Raw genomic sequence first — 15,969 nt, 5'->3', positions numbered from 1 at the left:
TTCGCTTTGGATGGTACACCAATGTCGGAAGGGGGCTTGGAGGGGTCCATGTCTGAGGTCAAGGACTCCTCTGAGTCGATTATGCGCTCTAAGCCTTGAGTGGAGATGGCGGACGACAAGGGTCTAGTCACTGGCGGAGGAGGTGCGGCCCTTTTCTTTCTTAATCCTGGAGAAACAAAATCAGACCTCAATTTGTAAGAAAAATTTAAATACAACACCATAGGGATCGTCGATATAATAATCTGGCCTGTATTTGGGTATATAAATAGTGTATATTTGTTAAAAGAAAATTTAAAATAGTTCTAATTAATATAAGAAAGGGTTTACACCTGCGGAAGTCAACGATGTACAGCTAATACCATGGCTAAGCGTGCCAGGAGCAGAGGCCAAGTTGCTCAGACTTTTACTGGACTGTGACGTCTGAGCCAACTTCCTGGGAAGCTCCATGGGGACTTTGTTTCGTCTAGGCAACGTTTCTGGAAGTCTCCCAGCAGAATCCGGATTATCACTGAGCACAGAAGCCTCATGGTATCCTGAACTGTCGCTACTATTGCGGCTGTGACTGATCACCACCTTGTCTTTGCTAGTGTCTCCAGAATTTTCTTCTGTACCCTAATATAATTGATACCAATTTTATCAAACAATGTAAAAAGTAGACTCTAGTCTCTAGTCTTTAAGACTCTTAGAAGTCTTAGAGAATTAAAATTAATACAGTTATCCATAAAGAAAAATTCTACTAACGTTGATAACTTCTGCTTGAGCCTGAAGTGGTGGCTTTGGTGCTGGTCTTCTTCTTCTCTGAGGCCTAGCAGGTGGCTGAAGGGGACTCGTGCTTCTACCCGTCTCGTCACTTCTAGCAGGCGACGCACTACGTCCACCCAGACTATCCGTGCTCAAGGAACTTTCTTTGGACTTTTTGAACACAAATCCAAAGACTCCCTGCTTCGCTTGCTGCCTACGTCGCTCCTCCTGTCTTTGCAGAGCCATTATGTCCTGGGTGCTCAGTGCTGAGCCTAGTACTCTCCCTTGTTTGGCATACACGGTGATTTCTTGGAGATGATAGTCTTGCAGAGAGAGCGACAGGTCCAGAGTCTCCAAATTTACTGGAGAAAAATACTGTTCGTCTCAGAATTTAAAATCTTCGGCAAAGATTTTAATAGAGGATAATTTTTGTCAACAAAAAAAAAATTCTGAATAGTTTAGAACGTCTTGAATAAATAAAGTACTCTTGGTAATTTTATAATTTTCTTTCATAAACAAAATCACACTTACTATGTTTGAGAATGCACCAGAGGTGGATAAAACACTTCTGAGAGGATCAGTCGGACCAAACAACAGATTTCAGTGGAAATAGAGATTACTATGGATTCATAAACGTAAGAAGATCATGACAACGAGCAACGCGAAACATGCACGCCTAACGACTAGAAGTAACAAGTGGAAGAGCCAGCCGGCAGCCTTGCAATAGCGATCTTAACACAACTGGCCGGTGTAACTAGCTAACTGAAAGATCTCGTGTATTGGCGCATAATACGCAAGATATAATCGAAGGTGTCCCAGTAATTGTGGTACAACCACGCATAGAGTAATTTTTCATAAAGAAGAAAGATTAGTCAAAATTATGAAATAAGGTTTTTGCATAGAAAACTCCATTTTCGAAAAAATCGCTTATGAATTTTTTTTTACGAGAAATCAGCTTTTTTCTAAGTTCGTGGAAAACATAATGGAGGCTTTGCAGATCTGATGAGCAGTTCATATGTGATCCTCGCCACATAAAGGAAGTAATGGCATGTCTTCACCCAGAGAAAGTCATTCATGGTTGTTCCAAGTGTGAATAGCAGCGGTAAATTGTGGGAAAGAGCAAACAGCACATGAATGGTTGCACCAAGAGACGAAATTACGAGTATCGCCCTAAAATTCTGGATCTCGTACAAGCTGAAGACTCGTAAGAAGACTTTCATCCGCTTGGCGGACAGGAATGTAGAATCTCGATAAAATTGGATTGAGAACGTCGTTATGTGTGTAGATACGTGTATTTACATATGCGTGATCCGGGATGGCTTCAGAAGCCCTATATTCGCTCGCACAAACCCAGTCAATGCAGCATGGCCACTGACTTCTCACTGTGCATGAGTCTAACGTATATTTATGACAATCGACACTGATATTAATCGTAAAAATAATGTTGCTCAACAAGAAACAATGCCTGGATAATATTCTAAGTGATTTAGAATTCATTTTAAATAGCTTGGGTCATTGAACATGTTCTGTATGTTCTTAGCTTAAGGCAGAAGTACATTAATAAAAATATGAACGATTGGATAGCGAAACCTGTTAGAATGATCTTTAAAGAAGCTGTTTGGCCAGTGCTACCGGTTTAAATATCAAACGCAAACGGATCGATCTAGTTGCTTCAACTGAGAGTTTTTCAGGGCAACGAATATCCGCCAGTCGCATGGAACAACCTTATCAGACAGTTCCCTGCAGTGTGGGTGAAACTGAGATAAATCTCTACTCTTTTCCCTCTGAATCTTATGTAAACATCTCAACTGCTCTACATAATTTACCGTCGGTTGAGTCCCTGTCTCTTGCAAAGTTTTAGGTCAACAATCCTCCCTCTTTTGTCTTTGAATGATTTTTTGGATAATTTCTTATTTCTTAAAATTCTATTCTAACTTTGAGAATTATTCTTCAGTTTTATTATCATTCTTTTTATCTCAGATGGTTTTCTCATGATGTAAAGTTTCAGATTAGTTACCTGGGTGACGTAGCTCATACTTGTTCTTGTCCATCTCCTTCTCTTTGCAAACTTCTTCCAAAATCTCACCTAGGTTTGTCTTAGGACTGACTCTGCATACATAAAGCTGGTTTCTAGGTAAGTGTACCTGTAACAATTGCACAATTGCAGTCCTTGAGTGATTAATTGATAATCTACCCTAGATAGAAGTAGATATGGAAAATGGAACAGTAGAAGTGATATCATCTGAAGATTTGATTCAATATTGATAGTAGAAACTATGATTGTAAATATTTAGAGAGCTCTCTGACATTTAATTGAAGATATATTTGGGCAAATATTTAATGAACTTACTTACCTGTAATCTAAACGTGGTTTCAAATGGTTGATTAGCTTGCTTTGCCTTCCTGGGCACAAAGGTACCTTGCTTGGGCAGCAATTTTACCTGGAACATTAAATAATAATTTATTATTAACAGATTGCGCATCTTATGAAACTTTTTTCTCATAAATTTTGTTTTACTTAAAAATTGATATTTCTGAATTCAGCTAATTAAACTATATCTCCAGTAAAAAAAAAAAAAGACGAAGTAATCAGTCATATTTCCAGGAAGAAGTACCTCACCGTGCTATACTACAGCGTTTTGAATAGAAGTCGGCGCAGTAGTAAGGCGAGATTAGAAGAGTTTTATCATATTGTACAAAGTTTGAAAATTATTCTACAAATTCTTGTAGAATAAATACAATTCTCAAATGCACCAAATTTGTGAATGAAAGTAATAAAAAATATGGTTACAAAAATGAATATATTAAATATTTATTTTACTAATTATATGTAGAAAGACAAAAATTTCCAAATATATACATATAGTAATTATTATTGAATGATATATTGATCTTTATGTCAAGAAAAAAATATTAACACGGTGACCAAAAATTAACTATTATGCAAAGAAAGATTGGCCCATAAATCACTTTACCATTTAAAAACTGAAAGATCAAATTTACAAAATCTAAAAGAAAAATTTTAAAACATAATAAAAAGGAAGTTATTCAATTTTTTAATGGTAAAGTGATTTATGAATTACCCTGTAGTACCTGCAGTGCGTCCAGTGCGCCAATTGGTGTGTTAGGCTGATGAGGTAGAACCATCCCACGCTCCCCAATCGCTTGCAGAGTGTAGCTGGAAGCAGTCAATTTGTGAGCCGTGGCGATTTGCACAAGGAGGTCCATCATTGGTGTGCTGTGAACAAAAAAAAATTCAGAGAAGGGCTTAGAATTTTCTTTTGGTGATCTCCACGCTGAAAATGATACACGCTATGCCACATTACATTATGCCATACTACCGTCCCACGATATTGCATGGATGCCTGTCAGAAATTATGGGAATTGAAGTTACAATAAATTACAGGAAATAGGATACCACAGAATAACCATACACTTTTTCTTTAAAAACTTTTATTTACATAGGATTATTCTATAAGAAAAATTGAGGAAAAAATGTAAAAGAAATTTTTTTCTAGATACCACAGTTTCTCAGATAATGAAATTTAAAAATTCCCCCACTTCACGCCATCTTGGATTGCCATTTTTAATATGGCGCTGTCTAGAATCTTTGAATTCGATATTCTCGCGAACATTCGATTTTTGGAGGAGGAATCGTTTAATACCGATTACAGTTCTAAACAGATTTGAATTGCGTTTGAGATATCTGTAGAGGTTTTAAGGTGGTAATCGTAAAAGTACATAGTTTGAAGTGTTGAAACACTTGTCATAGATGAACAGTGACAACGAACGGAGAACTTTCTTTCAACAGAAACATTTTCTCGCGGCTGTAAACGGATCATTAGCCACTAGACAATACTTTAACGGGCCATAGTATCGTTTCTATGGAGCGACTCGAATTTCTGGAAAGCTGGAGGATTAACAGAAAACACAGACATCATGAGGGGGATCCTTGAGCGACAGTCGGTTGAATTTCACCGTTCAGTGGTTTTTTCACCTATTTAGAAAGCACCACGACGAATATTCTCTCCACGGACCGTGTACACTTATAACAGGTTGCATTTGCTCGACGAAATTGAACAGGAAAAATACAATTTTGCTGACTAAGCGTTTCTGACGCTTTTTCCTTGCAAATTATCGTCAATTAAATAAGAAAGCGTGTTGCGGAGGATTGCACCTGTTTCACAAAAACTTCATCTGTTGATTTAAGAGACGTAACTTATGAAGCAATCGATGGAAGCAATCTCGACTGTGTCGAACCAAAAGTGATTCTGAAGTAGATGGAACATTGAAAACGTCGCTTCTAAGGTTACTGACTAGGTTAGGTTGAGAAAAAAATAAGAAACGAACATTCCAGATGAAGTTAGACCGATTCTGATGGGTCTGAAGCAGGCCATCGGGAACGAGGAATAAAAGAGTGGTTAAACAAGCGGAGAACGTTTCATAATTATGCATCAGTCGGCTGGTGGTAATTTAAACAGCGTCACGGTGCAATAACACGATGATTATAGGTACTGTGGCCTGGTGGATTCAGGAATCTAGGAATTAATCTGCTAATCGTACCGTTAGATTAATTTCAGGATTAATTGGACTAATCTAGTGCAACGACGCTTGCGCGTGTATTCCGTGCGATTAATCGATTTCATTTTCAGCTCGATATTTCGATACATAGACCGTTAAACGAACTATGGGTCCTGTTTTCACGAAGAAATTGGGTTTAAGGTTAAATTATGGCGAATGAAAGATTGGAGGATTTTATTGGAGTATAATTGAAGATTCGACAAAAAGGGCGGTAAGTGCCATTGGAACTTCATCTTTTCTTGTAATATCAAACTTTTTTTTATTAATTGGTAAAAGTCAGATTATATAAAGTAGTGTGGTACATGTAACTAAAATATGATTTTCTTGAAATTTTTATTATTGCCACTTACAGACTCTTTTTTATGTCCAGTCTTCAATTGTGTGATTTTCATGAAGTACATTTAATTTGACATGGTCTGATATTAAATAAAATGATAGTACGTTGATCTGTACTGACATGACTGCAACTGAGGTGGCTAAAAGTGAAAATTAACCCTTCGCATACTGTGCCGGAGTCATTTTTGACCCGCTGCCTTAAGTCAAGGTGATAACGTACAGGGGTGACGGAGCTGTTTGTGTTTGTAACAAAATGACGATCACTTTACCACCGCACAAGTCCGTAACGGGAAGTGTAGAAACAGAGGACACGAATTAGTTTCTTATAATTCGTAATACTCTGAGGAAGAAAGACGCGTTCGACGAATCGAACACTTATTCTGTTCAAAATCTCGTTTTTTATTGTTTTTGTTGTTTCTATTATTAAATAAACTTCTGTATACGTGATTATTGTAAACTATATGTCTGCAACACCCACTCTACACAAAATCGTACAATTATATGTAATACATACAATAATATAAATGTAGAATAAATATCACTTTTTTTTATAATTCAGGAGGTTAGTCTTCCGTATAGGTACAACGGATATCCAAACGTAATCCAAAACCGACTAATTATTAGTATATCGATAAGAGTCTCGACCGCCAACTACACCGATGCAATATCGTTGAGGAGTTCGAGCGACCGTGAATATGCATTAGTGAAATATCGATGTGGATCAGAATGACTCTGGTAAGGGACTCTGAGCTGCAGTGCACAGAGAGTTAAGGTGATACAAGTTGAGGAGAAATATGAATTGGTATGAATAGTACCTTCTCAGTACCGTGACCCTTTGTGTTTCTAAATGATGTTCTTGAGGTAACTGGACCTGGAGCTCCATGCTGCCGGCAAGCATGTCTGCTGGCGTGTCCTCGGTCACGGTTAAAACCATTCTGGACGGCATCCCCTCTCTAGTCCTGTATAAAAAAGAGAATAAAGGGTGTTACTAAAAAAATTAAGCTATTGAGCGTACATTACGTCCTGAACACTTTGTATATTAGTCAGACATTCAATTAAAAATACAGAGAAAGTACTATAACAGTAAATTAAATTCATAAAAAAAATGTATCTTGTTACACGAAGCGAGATCCCAGAATCGGAGTGGCGAGTGAACCGCCTGACTTAGTGGTTAAAGTAGGATAATAGGTAGGAATAGTTCAGACGAACCGGTGTATGGTTAACACCGGAAGTCGAAGGTAAGTGATACTCATGATAATTAATTATAAAATAAAGCTTCTACATAAAAATGGGTACCACTGTGCGCCGTTTCGGATAGACTGCATACATAACAAACTTAACAGAAAAATTGAAAAATTATAAAACTACTTAGAAAATACAAGTATGGAAATACACTATTTTATAATGAAATTAATAACAATATTTTTAAATATTTCTGCACACATAATAAATATACTTGACATTAATCAGGTTCATATTTAAAAAAACCAATTTACACAATTTCTTACTGTTTCCAAGTATGTACAAAACGAAAGCGTGCATTAAAACAAACGTGACACAAATCCCCCCCATGGCTTCCGAAAACACAGAGCGGCCACACTTTCATGTTCCCGTGTCACGTAGCTATTCAATGCCAACCGTTATCATCGTCGTCGTTTCAAAACGCGGTCGAATTAATCTCGATCTGGATTTCAAACCTGAAGAGGTCACAATTAGCGGACAATGGTAAGAAGTTATACGAGTAACCGTCGACGTGCCTCAAAAGTATAAAAGCAACGTTAATTTATCTCTTTTACGTGGCCGTGAATAATAACAATTTTACCGGTCAGTCCAACATTAGCAAATTTATTTACATAGAAATGCGTCATATTGATTGCATCACATTTTTTTTTTGTCGAATTTTTAATGGTGCGCTTAAATTAATAAATAATAGAAAATTATAATTACATTTCATCAAGAAATACTACAGCAATTTATTAGCGTGTATAGTATCTACAGGGTACTTAAAAAATATGAACACTTATATAGAAGTAATTTTTTTTTAGAGGAACAGAAGAACACAATATCACATGTATCTAATAAAACACACTAAATCAAAAAATACTCGTTTTTACATTACAGTGAACAAACATGTAAAAATGAAAGAAAAAAAAAAACAATTTTCGTATTAAATACAAAAATATTTTTATACATTTTATACAATACTTTTATATTTTTACATTTTATATAATATTTTTTATGTAATACTGTTGTAATACTTCGGGATGTTTTACTAGTGAACCTATTACATACATATATGTCATTACATACACATAAGTTACATACACATATTACATACACATAAGTATTTTGTCTTCTAGGAGTCTTCACTTGTTCACCATCACTGTCTACATTCTTACAATTTTCAATCGTAAAGCGAATCATAAGACGAAGAATATCGTATTATATAATCGTTCGTCCATGCCTGTACTCGGCAGCACCCAGTGGCAGTCAGATAAAATGGTAATCGATCTGGCCAACTTATTCGACATGAGAGTAAGGCAGGGTGGATTGCATTATAGGAAACAATCCTGTCTCCTTTTTTATCACGCGTTTCGTCTTCCAAGTGTCACCGTTTCACTATATCAGCTTACACGTTCCAGAATACACGGCAACTGGGGTATCCATTAGTGTTGACAGGTTAATGCCTTTCGGTGACGTCGCGTGACGACTGCCATTAACATTTTAAAGTGGCCATTTTACACTTTTTTGTGTAACTTAGCAATTCGTACAATTTTTTAATGCTCTAGAAAAAGCAAATGATCTCAGAACTCATGAAATATTGAATACATTATATTGAATTGTATGGTATTATTCGTGAATAGTAATGAAAATTCAATGACTCTCAAGAAGTTCAAGCTCACAGGAATATCTAGGGCACTCAAAAAAATGTCAATACCAATATGGACAATTTGTACATACATATTTACCTTTCTTTGCAGAAGTATGTGTTAACATTGATGGTGAACAAATGAAGGCACTTGAAAGACATATATTGTGTTATCAGCTTTGTTTCTCTAAAAAAATTACTTCCATTGCAATGGTTAACATTTTTTTTAAGCACCCTGTATAATTTTCTAGTCAATACTTTCGCTATTACGAAATTTTGAAATTATAAAAATTTTATTTTTAATTTTTTTGAGGTTAGTTTCTATATTATTAAAACTATTCATTGTTGTACATTGTTGATACTTTGGGTCTTTAGTTGAGGTACACTGTGAACGTGGCTTAAGTTTGAGGAAACGAAAGATGTACAGCATGGAATCTTGAATGAATCTTATCTCATGGAAAACCAGAGATTTCATCAGTGATTTCATAAGTGAGTCTCGCACACCGTTGCGACATTTGTCGATTGAATGAACGTGACTCTTGGTTGTTGAAAGAAAAACAACTACCTCAAACAGTTTAAAATTCTATCACGAGTGCTTTTCGAAATGTGAGGTGATTGGAAAATGCAAAATTCAAAGAATCTTCGATAAACTTTCGACATTTCTACACTAATACACACAACACTAATGCACAAAATATCGTCATAAAAATAATACAAATAGTTCTACACAAAATAAAATGAATAAAAAATGTATAATGCCATTTTTTTTTCCAGACGACGTCACTGTGGAGAAAATTAAGTCCCAAAATTCTGGGTGCAGCGTTGACAATTTTCTTAAAAACGGATGGCCCTATAAAAAAAAATTTGTACTTCCTTTTTTTCTAAGTTTTTCGCGTTGAATAACGCACTATGCTTAAATTTGATATATGACATATCTGGTGCCTTTTTACGGTGCCATTTTGACAGGTTAATGGTACAGTACGAGTGTTTCTCTCCCTGAGGCGAAGTTTCGGTTTTCATCGAGCCACGAGGGAAAGCAAATTGAGATCCACGCACCCATTTCAGTATCAATCATTCCAGTCACGGATAGCCAACGATTATATCGAAGGAACGGTACCGTTACATAATTCGGATCTCCAAGAGAGGCCCTTTACGTAACCCAGCATTGCTTTACAAATGGCAAACGCAGCCAACGACCACTCGAGATTGTTAATTGCACACGTGTGATACAGTCTAGCGTGTAAGTGTACATAAACTAATAAAAATTGATCCGGTGAAACGTTGATTCATCGCTGTTTATATATTCGTCTCAGTGAATGTGGAATATTAATAGCTAAAAACTGAATCTTTAGTGAACAGGAAACGAACTTATGGAATTTTTGCTTGATTTTTTGACGGTTATTTTATGGTTTATCAATTGATCTCTGATATTTTCATTAGTACAAATTAACATAAAACTCTTTAAAAGAAAATTCAAAAATAATGTTATCTGACTGCAGAGTCATGTATCGATTATAACCACAATGAATCAGAATCTTGCAGTCAATATCAAGATTCTGATGACTATTTCCTGCCATACACGATATCATTTCCTGCCCAATAAGAAGAGCAAAATTTTTCAATTAATGACACAGAATACGTTTCATGCCAGTTAATTATACTTTTACGACCATTTCTTGAAATCAGTCGGTAAAACAGGGTAGTATTCAGTGGGTATTAAATCCCTTGCGAAAACTACGGTCAAGGAAACTGAAAAAGATCGATATTTCCGGAGTTCGAATCGCAAAAAGCACCGTAAGGTCATCGTAACTTTCCAGACGAGATTGAAACATATAATCTGTAATCCTCTGGACTTCGATTGGCCAATTTACTCTTCTTAGTTCGCACCGTTCACGAAAAATGAAATCGTTTTCAAGAATATGAAATTTTATCCGGATTAACAATGATGAACACAAAAAAGGAAATTAAAATTGTTATATAATCATTATTTTAATAATGATACCTGGACTTAGGATTGAAGTAAATGAAATAAAGAGGAGAATATTAAAAAAAAATATTAAAAACAATTCCCAAACTCTTGTTTCATTGAGATACAATTTTTTGGTAATTCTTTTGTCAAAAGTGAGGTTAAGTTCGGTCATTTATGTTTTTGCCATGTTAAAAAATCAATTAAATCCGTGAAGCAGCGTTTCCCAGTGCACGCATAGCTGCTTCTTTCTTGCAGACCTCGTGGTAGGAAACGTGCGCAGCCACGCGAAGGGATTGAGCAAGCCGCCTCACGAATCGCTCTAGGGACGCGTCCGCGAGTCACGTGCATCTGCACGTGGCGATATTCCTGTTCGACAGGGGAAGATCTATTAATTTGCACGCGGTATACTCTCTGTTATCTGCGCATTCTCTGACATCTACGGTGTATTGAAAGGAACTTGTGCTGCTTCAGTTTTACTATTTAGATTTACATAGTACTAATTCTATAAGAATATTCTAGCAGGTGACTTAAAGAAATGAATAGACACTATTCCTAAATTCAATTTTAATATCTATGTGAAAAATATTGAAATTATAGGAGATACACAGAATTTCCAACAGACTTATGTTAACCCTGGAATACTAACATTAATTTTGTACAACATTAATATTACTATGGGGAACATTGTATTCAGTTGAAAATAATGATGAACAAATGGAGACTTTTCGAAGAGAAAATACATTTGTTTTTCTAGAAACGTTACTTTCACATAAGTGTTAACAGTTTTGTTTTAGCACTCTGTATCCGTAAACGACTTTGGAACCTAATAATCGCTACATTCACACTTTCCTTAAAAGAAACCTGTCCAAACCAGTACAAAGACCAAACATTCGCATAATCCCATCAGTGGTCCCGCCTCCATTATAAAAACGGTCACGCAGAGCCGCCAGTCGATGCAACAAGCGTTTGACAAGCCGTCTGTCTCGCCTCTCAATGCACACGTAATGAAAATCCTTAATGAGTGCACGAAAGATGCGTACACGAAAGAAGTGTGCACGTCAGTACTCTACATACAATGCATGCACGCTTTACCATTAATTCGTGTTCCCGCCCGTGCTATCTTCTCATGGTTATGTAAACTTCTAGTCAACATTCACATCTATAAAAACACTTCAGCTAAAATGACATAATTCTTTCCACTGGCATTCTCTTGGTTTAGTATTCTGTAAATGGGAGTGAAAATGGAGTCAGAAGAGCCTTAAGAAAGAAGCAATGTGTAATTTTGTTAATAAAAACAGGTGATAATGCTCTTTGTACCTTTCACAGTTTCATTTCCACGAATGTTTAGATTGGAATGGGTTCTGGTGAGCGTTATGAGGAACAATTGGCACGCTCGTTCCATTCATAATCCGCAAGAGACCACTGGTGCCTGGTAAACAGACTGGAAAGTGGTCAATAATTTTACGGGCGAAGCGATTGGACAGGTGGAGAAGAAAACGGAACATTCCCCCTCCCTCCTCCACCAAGGATTGGATGCTTACATAATTTTCAAGGATATGCACCAGTTCCATTGGAGCCCGTGAGCATGCAAAATAATTGTTTTCGTAACCTGATTAATTACTCTAGTGAGAAAACCCTGTAACCTGTGGACAGTAAACTGGAGTTCAACGACTTGATAATTTTCAATTCATTCTGGGAATTGTGAGGTTATGTACAAGGAGCATTATAAAATTTGTTCATCTTTTCGTTTGCAACTGGTAACTTTTTCTGTTTAAAAAATGTATTATTAAATATGTTTATGATAGACTTCATATTTTTCATGAAAGTATGGCCATTTTCATAATCAGACAAATATTCTCACACCAGCCAACCTATTGGAAATAGTTGCACTTGATATTCCATAGATAAATCGAGCACCTGACTATCAACATCATCTAAATAGTAAGAGCAATTAAAAATTGATTGTAGAAGCAGCAATGAGTTCCCACAGATCACAATGTGATTTTAATCCCTTCTACTCACATTTAGACGAATTCTTTCAGTTTAGTTTCCTAGCTGTTTGCATTCCATCTTAAAACGCGGCCATTCCCTCGTAGGAAATTAGAACGACTCCATACTATTTTTTCCTTGGATGTACACCCACACAGACACATACACGTATATTATTATCGTCTCATTGTTCTTGGATTCTCACGGAGTTTCGCGTTGCAAAGGAAACATGGCTCCCGCGCTCCTTAAAGCACATCGTTCCGAGTGCAGGTGCGCACGTAATTCGATACGCGCACCAAAAAAACAACCACTAGCGCGCACGTTTGGCCTTCCAACGCACATCGATTCTTAGAATTCGATAGAGAAGTCGACGATTCGTATTTGTGTATACATCAAACTTCAGAAAGAAGACGTTATTCTCGAAAATATTACTTTAATCTCATTTACCCGTGTTATTTCTTAATTGAGGTTCAACTTGGAAATTTCTAGAACACCCCTTATGCGTACATCCTATTCAATACTTTTCACTGTAGATATTAAAACGAAATTTCATAATTAATTCAATTCACGCTTTCAATGTATCAATACGATAGTTCATTTCTTTTAACCTCTTCAAGAAGATAAAACTCGTCAAGGAAATAAAACTCGAACGAATACGATTTCAAAGTATCTGATTACCCAGATGTATCTTTATTATCTTGAATGTGTCTCGCGAAATCGTCGCAGCAGTGGTTCACATTTTCATTTCCAACACCCAATAAAGCCGAATGTGGGCTAATGGCCGAACGAGGGCCACCACGAAGTAGGCTCCGCGACTTAGAGTCCACACTGTCCATTTGGAAACGAGTTTCGTGATTCCATTTGGAGGTCCTGTCTCACACGCAATGGAAATACCGGTTGTATTAAAGGAAATGCTCTACATACCTCAGCCGGAAAGAGGCAGAGCACAACAAGGATCAACGTGAGCTGAATATTCAAGTGAATTCTGCAATTATTTACGCATGGATAAGTCCAAGATCCTCTTAAGGACTTGCAAAATCATTTCGATCAAATGTATCCACTTTTTGTTTAATATTGTATTAATGTTATATAAATATTGTATTTCAATTTTTTCTGCTTAACTTTCTATTTTTATTTTTTTTGAATACGTTAGAAGGGGATCATGGTTGCCACTCGTGGAACACAAATTCATGTGAAAGTCGATAATACCGTTCTCTAATGCAATCCCAAGCATTTTCTCTTTTTTCCATTTCACCATTAACCACAATTGTTAAAAAAAAAAGTAAAAAATAGTTCACTGAAATGTCCACTGATGAAAAAAAGAGGGTTTCACGTTTGTTACAGGTAAAATCCTTTCACTGCACGACTTAATAATTTCCCCGACGAGCCACGGCAGAGAAATCGAAATCGTATTGTCCGTAGCGAGGTATCGATCGATGTATCGGTTGCAAAACTATCTGTTCGAGGAGAAAACGTCATTTTCATAGAGAACAGTTTTCTCAGAAATCGCTTTTTTAATGTACATTCCTTTTTCTTGTTTTTCTCTTTTATTCTTCCACGTTGGTTGCTACTTTCCCGCAAATTGTATGGCAAGTTCTAGGTCCCGACAGAGTCGAATATTCGCAATGCATCATAAAATTCCATGGTCATGTTCCCATTACCGATTTCTTTTCTCCGTAATTTAAATTGCGAACCGTGATTCCATTGACAAGCACGGAAAAATAAATCTGATCCAATTTGAAGGAAGAAGCTCCTAGTTGGTACGATAATAGGTTAGTTTCCGACTCTAGTTATCGGCAGAGCAATTTGTCACAGAAAAGTAACCTTAAAATTTGCAATAGAAAATTCGTACTTAAAAAGATTTGTAATTTGAGAATTTTTATTCTGTATTTAGGTGGTTAATAAATTTTAATTTTATACATTTGTATAATTTTGAAGTTTTAAAAGAATATATAGTGAAAATTTCAGATCGATATCTCGAAAGTTAATCGAATTATATTGATCTGAACAAAATAAAATAGCGGAATTTATATTTCGAGAAAGGATTGACAGATTCGCTTGAAATTTAAAAAGTATATTCTTGAAAGAATTGTTCATTTTTTCTAATGGTAAAGCAACTTATGGGCCCCCTGCATATACACAATAAAAAATACCATGCCTTATACAGACAATGATATCTCTCACAATACTCAATATTTTGTAATAAAAATTTAGGGTCACCTGGCTAACAAATGTATCTTTCAAACAAAAAAATTCGATTCAATTTGCTCTTACAGTTTCCCGTCAAAAAAGTTTTCGAATCAATAAATGTAACCTCTTCAATTTAAGGTTTCTTTTCCCGATTCGATTATCGACATGAGAGGTCAGTACACTCGAAACGGTGCCACACGTACTACAAATTAACAATACACGGTCGATCCATCAGCCAGATTATCCAGAGAAACCAGACACGCAGAATAATCGGTCAAATAGCAACGGGCAGGTTTCTCGCACTTGTTACAGACATGTTAGTGGTGAGGTCATATATTTTTTTCTCTTCCAATGACACCTCCACCTTTTTTTCATGTCCACTTCGTTTTATTGTCTTTAACTACACTCATAACGGTACGTAGATTTAGTTTATGCTCGTCCATTTTTTCCTGCATTTTTCAATCAGAGAATTATATTCAATTCGATAACGATAATTCCCTATTCACTGATGTGTTAAGTCACACGGGCTCGTTGTCACGTTTGTAGAGAATTTTAACTGCACAATTATCATGGCGGACACAAACTTCACGACTGGTGAAACTGAATCAATTAATCAACAAAATATATATTTTGTTTGTAATCTAACTTATCTCTTAAGCACTAACGTCCAATCATAGTGACCCGAGTTCAAAATTTTTATTCAAAATTGATTTTGAAAAGTCAACTGACCTAACCTAACCTATCTTACAATAATATGAACAAAAATTAACCATTTAATTCAATGTGACTTCAAATTCAACAATTTTTATACAAAATTTACTAATTTTTTCGTAATTTTAAGTAGAACAGGTTGCAGGTATTTAAAATGTCAGGAATCTTGATTTGATATTCTCCTCACAGGTTATGTTTCTTTTATGCCCCTTTTCCGTGGTGTTGTATGGAAATGCGGAACGAGGGTCCCGGTGAAGACAAACAAACAGACAGACAGGTAGCGAAACAGACAGACGAGGACACGAACCTGACCTCACCAAGAACGAGACGATTCGACTTTCAGGAGCTCGTAAAACAGCACCGACGACCTCCATTTGTCAATTATCACAAAAAACATGAATTGAAATAAATTTAACCTCAAAACTGATTTTCTACAACCTCAATTTTTGAACGTGATAAAAAATTAAGTCACCCTATAGATCTTGTATTAAATATTTATGTGTCTCTAGGACACTTAAATTTTCCTCTCAAAACATTCATTTCTCGATCATAATAAAGAATTCACAGAATCACAAAATCTACA

General features: G+C 36.1%; 1 protein-coding gene across 1 annotated transcript in view; it reads right to left on the bottom strand.

Annotated features, from left to right (window-relative positions):
* The window catches only part of LOC108570118 (protein cordon-bleu), a 94,893-nt gene that overhangs the window by 6,439 nt on the left and 72,485 nt on the right, over nucleotides 1–15,969 (bottom strand). The window contains exons 2-8 of the mRNA XM_017931914.1: nucleotides 6,474–6,617; nucleotides 3,835–3,979; nucleotides 3,096–3,182; nucleotides 2,759–2,885; nucleotides 742–1,103; nucleotides 330–612; nucleotides 4–166 (exon numbers count right to left, since the gene is read on the bottom strand). Of these exons, the coding sequence (XP_017787403.1) occupies nucleotides 4–166; nucleotides 330–612; nucleotides 742–1,103; nucleotides 2,759–2,885; nucleotides 3,096–3,182; nucleotides 3,835–3,979; nucleotides 6,474–6,617 (1,311 nt within the window). The remainder of the gene's footprint in view (nucleotides 1–3; nucleotides 167–329; nucleotides 613–741; nucleotides 1,104–2,758; nucleotides 2,886–3,095; nucleotides 3,183–3,834; nucleotides 3,980–6,473; nucleotides 6,618–15,969) is intronic.

The sequence above is a fragment of the Habropoda laboriosa genome, unplaced genomic scaffold (assembly GCF_001263275.1).
Source record: "Habropoda laboriosa isolate 0110345459 unplaced genomic scaffold, ASM126327v1 scaffold9, whole genome shotgun sequence".
NCBI classification, from domain to species: Eukaryota; Metazoa; Arthropoda; class Insecta; order Hymenoptera; family Apidae; genus Habropoda; species Habropoda laboriosa.
Note: the sequence above shows the minus strand (reverse complement) of the source record. Positions and strands in the feature narration are given on the sequence as shown.